At 37.2% G+C, this 17,387-nt stretch overlaps 3 protein-coding genes across 5 annotated transcripts; 2 read left to right on the plus strand and 1 right to left on the minus strand.

Moving 5' to 3' along the window:
- The first annotated feature begins 301 nt into the window (after positions 1 to 301).
- Positions 302 to 953, plus strand: LOC103321724 (uncharacterized). Its single transcript, XM_008223550.3, has one exon. It carries the CDS (start codon positions 509 to 511, stop codon positions 794 to 796), a length of 288 nt encoding a protein of 95 aa, XP_008221772.1. The 5' UTR covers positions 302 to 508; the 3' UTR covers positions 797 to 953.
- Positions 954 to 3,432: 2,479 nt separating this feature from the next.
- On the plus strand, positions 3,433 to 5,408 carry LOC103321746 (RING-H2 finger protein ATL46). Of its 2 annotated transcripts, XM_089047310.1 has the most exons (2): positions 3,433 to 3,628; positions 4,580 to 5,408. In XM_089047310.1, the coding sequence occupies exons 1-2, from the start codon at positions 3,606 to 3,608 to the stop codon at positions 5,190 to 5,192; spliced, it is 636 nt and encodes a 211-aa protein (XP_088903436.1). In that variant the 5' UTR covers positions 3,433 to 3,605; the 3' UTR covers positions 5,193 to 5,408. The 2 variants fall into 2 exon arrangements, with proteins under 2 accessions (XP_088903436.1, XP_088903435.1); XM_089047309.1 differs by having other exon boundaries at positions 3,470 to 5,408.
- Positions 5,409 to 7,060: 1,652 nt separating this feature from the next.
- LOC103321725 (Adaptor protein complex AP-1, gamma subunit) lies at positions 7,061 to 17,219 on the minus strand. Of its 2 annotated transcripts, none has more exons than XM_008223552.3 (18): positions 16,893 to 17,219; positions 15,883 to 16,185; positions 15,563 to 15,704; positions 14,547 to 14,720; positions 14,198 to 14,377; positions 13,335 to 13,489; positions 12,431 to 12,521; positions 12,063 to 12,226; positions 11,515 to 11,569; positions 11,038 to 11,160; positions 10,834 to 10,929; positions 10,200 to 10,327; positions 9,954 to 10,058; positions 9,566 to 9,825; positions 8,733 to 8,978; positions 8,475 to 8,650; positions 8,206 to 8,310; positions 7,061 to 7,631 (listed from the first exon to the last, which is right to left on the minus strand). In XM_008223552.3, exons 1-18 carry the CDS (start codon positions 16,922 to 16,924, stop codon positions 7,536 to 7,538), a joined length of 2,631 nt encoding a protein of 876 aa, XP_008221774.1. In that variant the 5' UTR covers positions 16,925 to 17,219; the 3' UTR covers positions 7,061 to 7,535. The 2 variants fall into 2 exon arrangements, with proteins under 2 accessions (XP_008221774.1, XP_008221773.1); XM_008223551.3 differs by having other exon boundaries at positions 8,475 to 8,656.
- Positions 17,220 to 17,387: the final 168 nt, after the last annotated feature.

Raw genomic sequence — 17,387 nt, forward strand, 5'->3', positions numbered from 1 at the left:
GTGTGCGGAGGGCAACTGTCGGGATTCGGGGATAGGAGGGACAGATACGGTTGTAAGCGTGTGAGAGAGGAGAATGATACGAAGGAAGAGGGTAGCGAGCTGTCAGACACGTGCGTGGGTCTTTGAAGGGTAAAACAAAAGTGGGGCCCAGAGGCCATTTCCCATAGGCAAAACGACAACAAAAGAATTGTGCTTGTGAGAGAAAATTCAAAAGCGGGTTGCGTGACCCGACCCGTAAGTACCAAAAAGCCGAATTATACGAACAAAACATGAATGGCTCGGCTCACATGGCCCCGTCGTATTGAATTGAACTGAACCCCCTAAACACTCCATAAGCTTAAGCTAGTAGCTAGCGCTAGAGCCTAGAAGCAGCATTTATAGCATAGAGAGCGTTATATATAGATAGCCCCCTCCTCTTCCCATCCTCCACCGTCTCTCATTTTTATAACCAAATATTTACAGCAATATTATTCACAAACACCACACAACTCAGCTTAGACTACCCACAATGAATAATTTTATGAGTAATTATAATGGGTTGAAGGGGCATTCTTCTTCTGGGATGAAGATGAAGATCAGGAGGAGGCGGAGGCAGAGGCAGAGGCAGAGGCAGGTGGGTGGTCGTGGTGGCCGCAGGTCAACGGTGCAAGTGAAGGTGAAGAAGCTGCAAATGTTGATTCCAGGAGGGAGAGGGTTGACGGCAGACCGGCTTTTTCTTCAAACCGCCGACTATATACTTCAGTTGAGGTTGCAAGTTAACGCTTTGCAAGCGCTTTCCAAGATTTACAAGCTATGAGATGAGGAGTCTACAGTCTACTACTTGTGATGCCTGCATTTCGATCTTGCCTACTTAATTATGTTATATAATGGTAACATATTGTATGTTTCTTTCTCTTAGTTTTTCCCGGGCATCTCTCTCTCTCTCTCTATAATATTCATCATGATTATGACTCTCTCTCTCTCTCTCTCTCTCTCTCTCTCTCTCTCTCTCATTTCAGCAGAGGGGATAATACTTATCTCAACTCAATAACTGAATTTAGGAACCTCATCCATGAAGGAGAGCTAGAATAATTCTCATAAATATATTACTCTTGCTTTCTCTATGGCTAGCTATAAGCTAACAACAAATTCAGGAAGATTAATTCGAAATCATATGCATGGGAGGCATCATATTGCACAAAATTATTACATGTACTATAAGTTGAATCAATGAAAACTGCGGTTTTTTTTATTGGAATTCGGGCTTTTTGAGAGTTTCGACTGCTTTGGATATACAATTCTCCAATCCGCTACTTCGGTGGTCAATTGATCCGAAAGTTATAGTTTTGGCAAACTTAAAATCTAGTGCTATATTTTGAGATTTATGTGTAAGTTTTGACCGTATAAAATACAAGTTTCTATTTTACCGATTTGGGGTAACCTGGAAAATATAATATATGGAGGGCCCAAATCAGAACAAAACAAAATGAAAAGATAGAAAGATTTTGAGGCTATTTTTTGTTCCCCAGTCAACAAGTCACTTGGAAAGTAAACAAACTCAACATACATTTATAGTTTATTTATGGTGGATCTCATGCAAGAAAGCAGTTGGGAAGTTAGCATCTCATTGTTGGTTGTAATATCCGCCACAATCCCTTCACTAATTAATTTTCCAAAACTTAGATTAGATTCATCTATCACCGACATTCTAAATTATTCTAATGTACGTGAATTGAGATAACTTGTTTTTCACCCTATAAACTGCAAACAAAAAGTGGATGAAAATTAATTCAGATCTGAGAGACCACCTGCAGATGGACACAAAGGGAAGGACAACTATAGTCCTTTGTTTGTCACGTAAACTGAAAGGAGGAGAGAATCTCTCAATTTAAGCCACCATATCGTGGTATGTACTAGTTAACATATGTTTGGCTAAAAACATACTAATTCTGACCAAGCAACGTGTGTCCCATGGCCTACCTACCGGCTTCATTTCTAGCCATATATATTATGTACTGAGAGACTTCATTCATTCGTTTTCAGATATGTATAGCAAGCAACTTCATCTTCCACTTAGAAATCAAATACCATTTCAAGGCTTTTCTACATTATTAATTCTCGAGAAGCATATGTGGCTTAAGTCAGTTGGTCAAGGCCTTGCTTCCGAGTTCAAACCTCCCTCCATGCATTAGATCTAGAGTAGCTTGTCGCTATTGTTAAAAAAAATTAATAAAAAAAACATTAATGATAATTGTCTGAGATATGAGATTCAAGGGCCCATTTGATAATCATTACAATTTTAGTTTTTAGTTTTCATTTTTTATACTAGAGTATAGAGGAAAATGAGAGTGAGAATGGGAGTGAGGATGAGAGGGGAGGAGTAACAAAAGTGAAAATAATTTTAAATAGATTTCAGTTTTTGTTTTTGTTTCACTTTTGTTACTGCTCCCTCTCATCATCTCCTCTCATCTTTCCTCTCAATCCCATTGCCATTCTCATTCTCACTTCTATTCTCCATCTTCTTCCTCTATACTCTAACACAAAAATTGAAAACTAAAAACTAAAATTGAAATGGTTATGGAACGGACTCTAAGCATACAAATTTAATGTAATATGCATGGAATTTGTTATATGGGGTTTTTTTTAATCTTCTTTAGGGTTAAGTACAGAACATAGTAAAAAGGCAAGATTTCCTGCTGCATATGAAGGTGAAATTCATTAATATGCGATGGCATGCAGAAACAATTTAAGTGTTAGTTGAAGAGGATGGACCCTGTTGGACTATCAAAGGGAACCTTTGACTACCAGTCTACCGCCACTCCTATTTATATCATGAAAATCTTAACAGGACAAACTGAAGAGTCTGCAACAGCTGGCTGGTTGTTGTTCATATCCCTTATGTTTTGGAGATGGGAGGACAATTATTGTCAATAGGCCCTGATTTTTTTATTGACTTATTTTGATATCTTCTTCTACAATAAGCACTGATTTGATTTGTAAATTTTTTAGCAAAAGATCTCAACTTGCCATTAGTAAATTTTTTAGCAAAAGATATTGACTTGCCATCAGCGGTCGTAACTTGACTTGCAAATCAACAGTCTTAACTTGTATTAAAAAAAAAAGAATAATAATCTTTGAAGAGAGTCAGTAAATGGGCTTTGAACCACATTGGACCCAATTGAAAACAGACAACCAAAAGTCCAATGGACTCAAACCCCATACCCCTCTAATTATAAAAAAAAACATAAAAAGTCCAATGAACCAACTATTTTTGGAACCACAAAGGAAGTACCAAAAGTCCAAGTTCCCAAATTTGCACCATAAAAATCCCAACATGTGTATGAGAAAATTGGCAAAATCTAAGAATGTCCACGCCTAATCTACCAAACTGGCTCTGCGCACACGTATAAGGCCGCTGTCACTGTTATTGACCTTTTTACCCTTCGACTTGCTCTTTTGAAGCTGCCAGCCCACTTTTACTAAAATTTCTGCATCCAGTTCCAATATAAAGAAATTGAAACCCCTCAAATGAGTACCGCCCAAATTTTATTTTATTTATACATCACTGCAGCACTGTCCAAGACCAACACAAGACTCATCAAGCACATGACAAATGGGCTCCATTAATGGCAGATTTTCCAGAGTTGAGGTAGGTACACTGCAAACTGGACAACTCTAAAGTAAGTTATTTGTTTATGTTCTTGCATACCACCAGTACCTTGGCTTCATGTCAAAAGTGAAAACACCGAGGTGGTGTTTCTGGTACCAATAATAGCCTTCTAGAGCCGTGGTTTAAGTTGCAAGTCTGGGTCAAAGTCTTGTTCTTTTTTGCACATTGTTGACTAAATCTCAATTGGGTTTGTTGAGAGAGAAGAAATAATGTGCCTGTTGCTTCTTCACTTCAAAGTATGAGTTGGGTTTGATCTGAATGCAAGCAAGGAAGCTGTTTTCTTTAGCTTACAAAAAGGTGAAAGTGTGTTTGGTTTCTAAGAAAGTCCTAAAATTTGATGGTGAATCTAGTGTGCCACTATCCTAAAATGTCTTGGAATCAAGCTCAAACCAGGCAAAGAAATGATTTTCTGACCAGCTATCCTGGCTCTCGTTTGCTTTCCTCTTCTCTTTCTTCTTCTTCTTCTCCTTCACTGCCATACAATAGTGACTACCAAAGACACTCAAACCCATCATCATCCTCTGGTAGTAAAATAAGCCCATCAGTTCTTTTTATCATAATTATTCTAGCTGTTATATTTTTCGTATCTGGTATCCTTCACTTGCTTGTTAGATTTCTCACAAAGCATAGATCTTCGTCAGTATCTGAATCTAACGGATACCCAGAACTCTCTGGGTCTGAAGTTTATCAGAGACAATTACAGCAACTCTTCCATCTTCATGATTCTGGCTTAGATCAAGCTTTTATAGACGCTCTTCCTGTATTCCTTTATAAAGAGATAAAGGCGAGAGAACCATTTGATTGTCCAGTTTGTCTGTGTGAGTTTTCTGAAAAGGACCAGTTGAGATTGCTCCCCATGTGTAGTCATGCTTTTCACATTGATTGCATTGACACATGGTTACTGTCTAATTCAACTTGCCCGCTTTGTAGAGGGACCCTGTACACGCCAGGGATTGCCATTGAAAACCCAGTCTTTGATTTTGATGATCTAAGGGAAGAAGATGGTTCTTTGGGCAATGAAGGAAGTGTTCTTACTGGCCAAAAGTCTGCAGATAATGAAAATGGTGGTGAGAAAAAGGTATTTTCTGTGAGACTTGGTAAATTCAGAAGCACAAATGATGAGGGAGATGGAGGGGGAGGTGGAGGTGGAGGAGCAGCAGTGGAGAGAGCAGAGGGAGAGACTAGCAGTAGTAGTTTGGATGCAAGGAGATGTTACTCAATGGGATCATACCAATATGTGGTTGCTGATTTAGAGTTGCAAGTGGCTTTGAGGCCCAAAAGAGCAGTTGCTGCTGCTGGAAGTGGTGATAGTGTGAGGCTTGTGAAAGGGAGAGCTGGACAAAATGGGAATTCCCACTGTGATGGTGATGCAGAGGGGAAAAAAATTAACAGTGGAAGTAAAGGTGAAAGCTTTTCTGTTTCCAAAATTTGGCTATGGCCTAAGAAGGGTAAATTTCCAAATTCTTCAGAAACCCATATGGGCGCTTCCTCTGTTACTGTGGGTTTGCCATGGAGTGATAGTGATAGATCTCAGGTTACATGAAGTTATTCACTGTGCTATGTACTTTCTGCAATATATCAATGAATCTATTTAATTTTTTCAAAGCAAGAAAAGAATTTTTGGCTTTTGCTTTCTTCTGGACTTTTATTTTCTTTACTGCCGTGCAGCTCCTGTTCTACGAAACTTTTATCTCAAGCGGCAATGCACTTTATCTTTTCAGAAAAATAAATAAATAAAATTCCATGCAACTTTTACAAATGCTTTTACTTTAGCCTTGTGCTTGGAGTGACAATGCTTCTGTTCAGCATTTCCCATGGTTCTAAAGATTAGATGCGCTGCCTCTAGAGTACACATGTTAGGTTGATAAATGAACTGGTAATCTCCCCCACTTTCCAATGCAGTTGAAACAAACATGGGATCCCATCAAACCATGTGATGCCTTCACATACATAAAGAGAAAAAGAAAACCTCAACTTCTTTACATGCATTGTTGTTTGTAGGAAATACAGGAGAGTCATATCAAAATGCTGCTTTTTGGCTGCTTTGGTGTCTCTAGAATTTTGCTTTTTGTTAAAATTCCCTTCCCTTCTCTTCTTTTGATCCGGCTTGGAATCCCCTTTTTGGGATGGACAATTTGTGGTGGGATCGTGAAAAGGGTTTTGAGGGACTCTTGTGATTGCGATGAGGTGCGTGCTACAATTGAAACGTTGACAAAAAGCAAGTGGATTGTGGGCACATAAATTCATAATAGAGAAGTGTGCTAGTCCATGGAATTATACGAGAAATGTAATGGTATAATTTCACACTTTATCAATGGTTGAAAGTTACTCACATACATACGGATAACTATCCTTAATAGCATCTCTCCGATACTAGAGTTTTGATTGTTATCCTGGGAAGATTATACTATTCTAGGGAAGTGTTGTACCATTTAACAATTTACTTGTTTTTTTTATGGGAAATACATTATCATTTGGAGACGTACCTAGGAATCAGATGAGTTGGGTTTAGGGTTAAGAGAGAGAGAGAGAGGGGGGTGCGGGGGTTGTAATTAAATATAATCGAATGCGCGATATTAGAGCACTTGATTGTGTGAGAGGGACCACAAGGATGTGAAGGTGAGGTTACGGATGATTATTTTGTAGTGTAGGCCACATCATCATTTGCATACTTTCTGATGTTGCAAACTAGAAATAAAATCACTCATCATCTGAAGAAGACTTGGTCTGCGCAAAACGCCACGAAAGAAGGTGAAAAAGAAATCCAGTGATGCATTGGTAGTCGGTGGAGCTTATGATCACAATAATACCAACTCCACAAGATACAAAGCTTTAGGCTCACCCAAAGTCAAACACATTAACAGATAATACCGTCTTTTGTAGACAACTGGTGTTTGATATTTATGGCCATTTGGGGAGAATCCAAGGCCGTTTGCGTTGCATTTGCATGTGTTGGGTGTACATAAAAATAATCAGATATAAAAATCTAGCATGAATCGTGTCAACTCCTTACCAAATATCATTGACCCAGTAAGCTATTATTTCGATGAAGGTCAGATTCAACAATGAAGGGTGATCAATCAATAATCCCTTCCTTTTTCCTTTTTTTCTTTTGTTGTGTCATAAGTCGAAGAAAGTTACCCAGAAGCAAGATGGGAATCAAAATATTTAAAAGGGTGAAATATACAGATGAAAAATACATAACGACAATCAAAGTAAAATCAGAAATGTACTTTCACATTACATATAGAATATAGGATTAACTCAACTTAAAAAAATTGCAAATTTTCTTCGCCAACAACTAAACAACTGGACAACTGGTTGCATGTTTTTATTTTTTATAATTAAACGAAAAAACAGAAGAGGGAAGGAAGGTGAGATTAAATTAACAGATGGAGTACCATGGAAATGTAAACAAACAAAATTAGCCTTCAATAATGACATTGGTGAAAATTGTTACATTAAATCGAATATATAACTGATTTGCAATTCAATTTGATTCCCAACAACTATGATCTCAAACAATAAGGCTAGCGAGCAAATCCAAACTAAAAAGCAAACTATGACCTCAAGATCTCAACATGCAACTAGCTCCCTCCTCTTGTGCATCATAAGCAAAATTTAATTCCCACAATTTCGTACATGAAGAACTTTAATAATGTACATAAACCAGGTACAAGGGGAAGAAAAATGTGGGACAGGGGAGGTATCAAGCCATTGGATAAACCACATACTTCAAACAAAATCAGTCCCAATTGCCACAGGACATGCCACCCCAAATTGAGCAATTTTCTAAGGAAAAGACTCCACTGACGTCGTGGACAGCGAGAAGGAAAACGTATACTTGTGCATCACCATTTTTACCATCTATGAAAACTACTCAGCCTCATAAACCACGAGGAAAATTGCTGATTTGTCCTTCCTCCAAGACATCTTTGTTGTTCATCTTGTAAGCTATTCTTATACGCATGACAAGAGATTTCTGAAAAGATGTGAAGTTTGTAACTATCCACTACATCCACCAAATAATTAAGGGGAAAAGAAAAGGACAAAGCAAAAGATATGGTTTGGCTAAAATAAATAAACCATCAGCTCTCTGACCACTTAAAAGGATCTGTGTTCCCAACCCCGTATCATTGGGCTGAATTTTTGTCGTGTTAAGGTTTACAAGAATATAAAAGGATATTCAGACATAAATAAACAATTAAAAACCTTGAATATATATGTGTCATTAATATACGGAGGCAATCCAATGGGAACTGAGCTGCTGAGCAGAGGATTTAACTTGCTAACTTGCATCTCAACCATTTCCCTTTGTGCGTATTAACAGTATATATGTTTTAGACAGTTGAGATGCAAGTCTTCAACCTAAGTGCTCATTAGAATAAGGTCTTTAAGGCCATAACTAAACCAGAAAAGATTTAGCTGGCAGTTGGTAACTCTCAAAAGGCCATAATGATTAAAAAGAGTTTAGGTAATTCGAATTGCATTCTCATGCCAGGCAGCAATCAAGTTCAGAAACTAAAGGACGACACATATATAGAGATTTCAGATACCTTTCCATGTTGGCTGTTGGTAACTCTCAATGTTTGTGTGATGGACCCATTACCACTTGCAGGCAGAGTATTGCCGCTAGCTGGATCTAAGTGCAGTTGAAGAAACTGTAAATTGGAAGCACAGAGAAAAATAAGAACCGCAAAGTTTAAGTTAAGAACAAATAAACTTAGAGCATGAAAACATCTAAGATTTCAACTGAAAAACTGGCAAACTTTAATGGTCACCAATATTTTATGAGCAAAATGGGGATTTAAGTAACCAAAATTACCTTTGGAACAGCTGCCTGAAAAATAAAATCTGAATAGATATTCATTGACAAATTAGTGAATGTAGCCTCGATCACTGTCGTTTGCGGATTTCCAGGCAGCTTTGAGAAGTTGAACACCATCTTCAAGTTGCTGCTCTCAAATGCCACTACAGATGGATAAGCTGTGCCATTGTTTTCTGTTTCTAGAAAAAAAGGCTATCAGAAAATTAACCTAATCATATCTGCTAAACAAAACTCTCAGGGTTGCTAGTATTTTACCCTGTTTTGGTGGGTTGGAGGAAAAGCCGTCCAACAAATCAATTGCTGGAGCAGCTCCTGCAGAAGAAGTGGGTTGTATGGAATTCGAAGATGGGGATGATAATCCCTCTAATGGTGAAACAGGTGTTTTGTTATCTTGACTGGAGGATAACATATCAGAGACAGATTGGCTGCTTTGGGTAGGTGAACCAATAGACAAGAGATCCAGTAGAACATCGGTGCCATTTTTTGGAGCATGATTTACACCTAAGGGAATATCACAAACATTATATGTCGGTTGATACAATAGAAATAATGCAAATACTTTCTTCTCTTTTTTCGTCTATAGGTTTATCTAATAAGGAACGCCAAAACAATTCATTTCTACATAAAAATATCCTGATGTCACCACACCAAGAAACAGTTGTAATACAGAACTAAGAAATTCAACTATGGGTTGCCAGGGCATTACCGCTTATAAGTTCATTCCACAGAATTTTCTCTTACAGAATCAAGCCTTATCATTTCAATGCACTAAATTCCCAAAAAGAAAAAAGGAGAAAAATAACTAGTTATGGATATCGTCATAATCAAATTAGACATAGTTGGGAACACCTGACCGCCCATGACAACAAAACTGTAGGTGTAAATGGGTTTACATATACTCCGACACCAAATTAATTGGTAGCCGACCCTCTATATATTCTGCATATCACTAGCATTTCGCCAAACATAAAATAAGATGCTCCACTATAAATGAAGATGAATCAGGATAGTGGTTTAATTAAGTAATTCCGGTCCATTCACATTTTTCGCTAGAAGTAATATATGGCATAACATTTCCCAAAACTAACCCGATTGTGTAGAAGCCGTTGACAAATCAACACCAAGAAGATCATGAAGCAAATCACCACCGGAGGAGCTAGGTGCTGGCACATCATCTGACCCTAGATCAAGTAAATCCACAAGAGGAGCTGCAGTAGGTTTGGCAACTCCATTCGGTAGATTGATTGAAGCACCAGAAGAAGGAGAAACAGTAGCTTGTATAGAACCAGCCCTCTTTCCAATGAAAGTTGCCTCATCCAAAACTGGCATCCTTTCAACCAGTGTAGATCTGCACAAATTCATCTATCAGTTTTCAAATATATGAAAATCTTCTTGGTGCGAGGGGAGAAAAGGAAGAATGAATAGAACAGGGGCCACTCCTTTCAAAATTAATTTTAACTTCTCAAACCCACATACCTAATGTTCTGATGCTTCGCAATAATAGAGTTCATTTCAATGGATCTTTGCTGCAATTCAAGAACAAGGCTTCCTTTGTATTGAACAACTATATCCTTGATCCTCCTACACGTCATTCAAAGAATAATCATGCTTAGTGTCATAACAATAGATAAGAGGATAGCAAGATTAATGCATTTAACAAAAGTTGGCATCATTTGGAAAAAAATGTGATAAACAACAGAACAGGTAAAAAACATAACATACTCTGAACAAGATGGGAAACGTGAAGATAGCTTTAACAGAGCAACCATAGCCATTGCTTTGGTTGTGAGATCCGACGTATGGTGCTTAATTGCAATCTCTATAACATCCACAGCATCAGACTCTGTTACCTGTTAAAGGAAACTCATTGTATCAGGAAACTTTCCAAGAAAACATAAAAGGATAATCAGTCTGAAATACCAACTTTTGCTACAAACCGAAAAAGAGAGAGATCTTTAATTAAATACAAAGTGTTTCCTTATGCCGTCACTTCAAATCAGAAGATGGCTTATTTACCTTACATATTTTAATGTACTAGTCTCAGAAAGATAAGAAATGATTTCGCAAAAAAGGTCTTCATTTTGTTATAGCCTCAGCAATTGAACCGCTATCCCAACTCATTACAATATTAGGCAACATGCACAGATTTTTAAGACATTATAATAATGCAGAAGGATGACCACATATAGTTTTAAATAAATGATAGACAGCCACAGAAAGCTCATATATCAAGCATCTACAGATTTTTGTGTTTTTCATATTCAATAGCAATAACAACAGCCCACAGGAATTTCATAAATGGAAAGATGACTGCAGAAAGGTTGGATGAATGAAAATATGTAAAGGGTGCACTCACTGTTATTGGATCCTCTACATCGAGCATGCCAACGTTGTTTACCAACAGGTCACCATATTCCCCAATGCACCAAATTGCTACCCGAACGAGACTTTCCTGGATAAAAAATTATACTTTTAAAACACTAACCACATGCAACTTGGATACTCAAGATTGTAGGGATTTTGAATTGAAAATTAATTATCACAGGAAAACACTAAACACCTGCTCAGCTGATAATTGTAATGCTCGGTACAACGCCCTAACTGTATATCCATGAAGATCAGAAGCATTGCTTATCACAACGATAACCGCATGCCACACTTCATCTTTTACAAAATTTCCAGCCTACTAAGCACAGCATAAAGATCAGTACTTTTTGGAAACAAATTGAACCATTCATTAGGCTGAAAGATAGCTGAAATGTGCGACAAAATGGCAGGTCCAGGATTTTGAAATATAAGTAGATATATCCACAGAGTACATGAAATTTCACCAAGTGAGATAGGTATAACATGCCAAAAAAAATATTGTGAGACTGAAATTCATCACAGATACAACTTTATTTTTTATTCACGGGGGAGGGGGTATTCAAACTTGGGAATTCTCCCAACATTGGGAAGAAAAATACCAAAGGACCAAGACCTAGTTGGCAGAGATACAACTTAATTAAGACCAACAACACTTCATTTAGATTTATACCTCAGAGAGAACCTTGAGCATCTGATCAATGTACCAAATCTTCTCGGGGGAAAACCTAAAGCACCAGAGAGTGAATGTTCATCAAAGAACAGTTGGCAAACAAATTAATAATCAAAACTAGAAAATTTTCATTGTCAAATAATGCTACAATATTGACCAGCAACACAACCCTACCCTGCGCCAAGAAAATAAAATAAAGGTCCTGTCCCAAATACCAGAGAACAAGTAAATATACATGGCATTAAGAAGACTGAAAACAAAAAATAAGAGTCTACAATGGTAAAGCAAACATATTATAGATCCTATCCCCACGTGCAGAACTGGCATCTTCGGAAGAACCAATTGCTGTGGCCCCTTAACTACAGGAATAATTATGATGAAAATAGCTAAAGGAGCTTAGTCCACAGCAAATCTCTCATAGGTAGACAAGTTATCCATGCAGCATCAACACTCATATCAATTACTAAATAGAACATATGAGAAAAACACAATCTGAGTTCCTTGAAGAAAAAAAAATCCGATCTAAGTTCAAGAACTGCATAACTTACTTTGCAACAATGGAGCAAATTTTTGCAGTAAGATCTCCCTTGAATTCTTCGTCACTTACTTCCAAATAGTCAATTAGTTCTTTTGTTAGAGGTTTCACATTGCCCTCATTCACAAGAACATAAACAAGTTCAAGGGCCCTTTTTCGAATTGAAGCATCTGAATCCTGAAAGGAGAAAGTCAAGTCACAGGCTTCTCAAGTTGTACGCTAGTACACTCAATTCTTGCACTAATCATAACACAAAGTCGAATAATAAGGCTTCAAAGAAAAAGTTCATTGGAAAAGGAGATCTTCAATTCTCAACAAGCAAGAACAAAACAGCAGCCTTTTCTTCTTCATAATCAAATTAAACATGAGCAAACACCATACCTTTACGCATTCCAAGATAGTTGCCCGATGCCTCTGCACCGCTTGAGCATCAACTGTAATTGCCTTCATCAGCATGTTTAATGCAACATATCTGGAAGGAATTAAAAACTGATACATTATTATGAAATAACAAAAAGTTGCAAAGCGCTCAGTAAGAACATAACAAGGCCAAATGATGACAAAACTTGAATATCAATTCATCAAATATTTAAAGTTTAAAACTTTATAAAAAATAAAAAATAAACCCTAAAGAAACAGACTTCTGGGCTGCATGCCACTGGTTTACTTTCACCACCAACAATAAGGATTTTGGGTTAATTGGATAAATCAAGTTGAGAATCCCAATGCACAAGAGATTAGTCTCTAAGCAAGTTGGAAAATACAACACTGATACGATCGCAGACTAATGAGAGGCATACCTAGACTCACACTACTCATGTAAATATCCTCCTATGTTTACTGTAATATGAAAAAAAGATAGCGTACTGGTGCATGCCTGTAGTCTGTTTACACTTAGGCAACTTGTACACAGTTACCATTGTTGGGGCATTTCAAGGCCTCTCTCTCTCTCTCTCTCTCTCTCTCACACACACACACACACACACACACACACGCATATATACTAGCTCGCATTTTACGAAGGCCAAGCCCTATGACCTGATTGAGTCAACAGCAGCGCTTTATTAGAAAAGAGAGATTTACATAAAACATAGCAACCAGTTGAAAAAAATAAGATACATCAACATGACCTCTTAAGAAAGACATTATCATAAATTGCAAAGCATTTCAACTTAATCCCAGAATATAAAAGAGGTATTCCAATCAAACTTATAGCACTATGATCCTAATTTTCCTTCTTAGAAAACAGTAAAGCCTTGCCCAAGTTAAAGTACAATAAACAAACCTAATGTTGTTGTCACGATTCGATAAGAATCTTCCCAAAATATTTATGGCAAGCACACGTAAGCCACCATTATCTTCAATGCTCATGATGGTTTCTACACATTCATACAGAATCGCATTCCCTGCATTTTTGTTTGACTCGGTTTTTGTTGCCACCTAGGAAAAGAAATAGTAGTCAATTTTAGAAGAAGATAAAAAATGAGGAAGTAACTTTTCAAATTATGAAGCAATTCCCCCTGAACCACAGGCTTAAAGAATAATAAGCAGAAATAACCGCATACAAAGTGCATAGAAACAACAAAAGGTACTTCAAAACTAAATTTAAATGAATATTAACAATGTAAAAGAAGAGCCATCATCTTAAACTCAGAGCCAATTAGACTATCTGAAACAAGGGGCCTTAAGAGAGGTAACTTAGAAGATTAACAATCTACTTTTTCCCCCATCTCTTTTTGATGCACTTGCCTCCACAACCATTGGAATAGGTGACACCACTTTCATTACTTGCCACAAACGACACACAAAGGTGATGAAGTTAATAGTCTCAGAAGTAATTTAATTATAGTTAAAAATAAAAATAAAAACAAAAATGGTACATCATAGTCGCATCAGCTTATTTTATGGAAAAAGATTTTGAAGAAGCATGGACTAAATGTATATGATAGTATTTTCACAGTTCTCACAGCTAGAATGCAATATTAAACATATTGAGAAAGTGGTGCTTTGAAAGCAATCGTGACTTTTGAGTATATGAGTGATTGGTGAGGGTGAAGTTGAAATATTTTAAAGCAGCAATCACAAAAGATTAAATAATTATGCTGTCAATGGCATAGATGGCATGATATAAACTCTACAGCAACTTACCTGAGCAAGTATGTCATTCATGCATTCACTAGCATCTGCATCTCCTTGGCCCAACTCACGCAAAAGCTTAAGCAACCTAATATGAAGGAAAGGATCTGTGATCCCAGCAATGTCATACTCGGGGGCATATGGACTGTTTACTACATCCTTTAGAGTTTTGACCAAACCCTCTGTGCACTTCTGCATTAACAATTAAGACGGGATGTTACATCATAAAACTGCAATCAAAGGTAGCATAATATTTCCGTTAACTTTTTCAAAAATGTCTTAAAACTCCATTTCAAGAACAGAATTGTTGTATCTTTTCCAGACTATAGACAAGATATATAATAGGCCAGAGTCAAGTTACCTTTCTAAAATATTCAAGGGCATCTTCACTGACTTTACAAAGATCTGTACAAAGTTGAACTCCTGTTATTAAAACACCATGATGCTTTTCTTTAAGTAAGGCAGCAGCAGGATTAATAAAATTTTCCGCCAGCTCAGGGACTTTCTTTATAATCCTTATAGAGCACAACGCTGCCTACATTCAACAGTGAGTGCAATCAACTTACAATAAGGAAATTGATCAATGAGAAATTAAGTATCCAAATGAAAGATATACGCCAAATTATCAAACACAATTTGGGAGAAAAGTCAGAGTGTAATTCGCCCCCAACACACTCCAAACCTCATATTGCAAAACTTTAAATTTTGTTTTGTTTTTTAACAAAGAAAAGAAAATCACAAGAAAAAGATGATACATAGAACCAATCTAAAATTGACTAATTAAGAAAAAACCTTTTACTGCACAAGAAATCAAAATTTTGCACATAACTATTTTAGTATACCGTCTAACAATAGAATTTTATGTGCAACAAGTAGGATAAAAAAATTTCCAAAGAAGACCACTGCAGACAGAAAGTTGGTCTGCAGCAGAAACACAATGACCAGATAATTCAAGTGTCTGTAGACTATAAGAACTAATATAACACATTAACAAAATACGTAGTTGAAATCCTGTTACTGTAGGTGTAAAGATTTTATAGGACATTGATGCTTAAAAGAGTTTTCTCATTCAACTGGAAAGGAGGCTGCCTAGAGTAACTTCAACCAGAAATGCAAGGGTTGCACAGATTTCATTGCTATTCTTTGTTTGCTATGTGAACAGAAGAATATGCAAGTGAATCAGCCACACGAACTATAAAAGGCCAAGGATCTTGGTGTCGTTCAAGGAATAAGCTTCCACAATGGAAATGTATAATAGAGTTCTTGCACATAGTAATTCAATAAATTGACAGAATCTCGTGAGATTAATATATGATGTTCCTTAAGCAACAAAAGATTGAGTCGTAGGTCCATGACAAAAATATTAGTAAAACTCACCTTTTTCCGAATATTTGGATCTCGAAATTGCAGCAATCTTTCCACTTCGGGTGCAAGATCACGAGCCATTTCTGCTGAACAAATATTTCCCAAAGCACAAAGAGCAAGTCCCACAATATACTGATTTGAGTGATTGAGATCTCTGTACATTAGTTAAGGTTTCTACAAGGACACATAGATGTAAACAACCATGTCTGCAAGTGAAAGTACCGTATCTTTGACACAATTGTTTATTTAAAGACAGGTCAGGACACGAGAGAGAGAGAGAGAGAGAGAGAGCAATGCTTATTCTAATGAAAAATCATCAAAGAATTGGATACTGTTTCAACGAGTTTGTGACCAACATTAGAACTTCTTGTCTTTCATCAAGAAGCAGCATGAGGCCAAGATACCCTATTCTCTTCTCAGGAAAACCAGAAGATGCAATCAACTTCAGGCACTCCATTTGACCAAAATGGGTGGGATAACCCAGCATGTGGATGAACATGAGCTTAGCCAGGTTACGATGCCTGTAATCTTGATCATTTTCATTTATGGCAGCACGAATAGCAGCACACTCTTTTCTTACAACAGCACGTTCCTCTGCCGCAGTTTTGCAAGCACGTATAGCCCGAATCATGTCCCTGCATTGAAACAGTAAGTACTCATTACATAACATACTGATCAAGTCTACAATTTACGTCTGTCAACCATCATCTGCGAAACAAAATATACTAACAATGCGATAACTCATTTTTGATTTGGGTACATCATTTTCAAACCATATGAAGTGCCTTGAACAAAATCATGGGAAATAGACTGAAAAGTGAGAAATAATCTTATGATTTGGGAGCCATGTAGGTTGTGAGATACTAAAACAATTCCTCCTACAGGATTTCAATATCTGATCACAATCAAAGTAAATAAACCACAGCCAATCCAAGTTTCTAAAATTTATGAGCGGTTTGATGCAGCGTAAATCAAATCCCTCAACATTACATTACACCATCATGGACCCATACCCCATTTACTTCAGCTGCCCTGCCGTGTTCCATTAAACTTATGTTTCATTTCCATTTCTTTCATGCTTTCTATAAATGAACTAGACTGAAACTAGGATAAATAAGGGCTAGCATTCACTAATTTGCAAAATGAGATAAGGTGGAAGCTGAAATAAGTTCGAACTCCAGCATCCCAATGCGACCCCTAAGTTGCTTCATTGCCGCTTCTACGTAAATGTATAAAGCAATGAAAAATGAACCAAATTTGATAGAATTCAATTCATCCAAATTTGAATTTCAGAGACTGATCCGAAAAGATGAAAATGAGTGAGGGTTTTGTGAATTATTACCTCAGGCGTGTTCCGGAAGAGAAGGGATTCATGATTGGGTCCGTGGTGAAGCTCCGGGAAAGCTCAATCCGATCCGAAAATGGGAGAGCAAAGCCTAGCAGCAGCGGCAGGCGATCAAATACCCACCGATTCGGGCGGCAAGGTGGATAGTCCGAATTGCAAATCGGAGATCCGAATATGTCACCAGAGAGATCTGAGGAAGAGGCTCAGAGAGAGAAAGAGAGATTTGGATCTGAGAGTGAGTATATATTTTGTTGAGTTTTTCTTTTTTGTTTCAGGGTCTATTCTATTCCTTCCACTTACGATGAATGCTCCCTTTTTTTGTCTTTGTAAACGGAAATTAAAATAAAAAATAGTCTAACTCTAAAATGTGAAAAATATAAATAAAAATAAATAAACTCGGACACATAAATTCTCTGCGAGTATTAATTGCGTTACCCGCTATTGTGAGTTGGATGGGTCACCCTTGGCTTGGCCCTTGGGTCTCTCTAGTTC

The sequence above is a fragment of the Prunus mume genome, linkage group LG2, assembly GCF_029339155.1.
Source record: "Prunus mume cultivar Tortuosa linkage group LG2, ASM2933915v1, whole genome shotgun sequence".
Lineage (NCBI taxonomy): Eukaryota > Viridiplantae > Streptophyta > Magnoliopsida > Rosales > Rosaceae > Prunus > Prunus mume.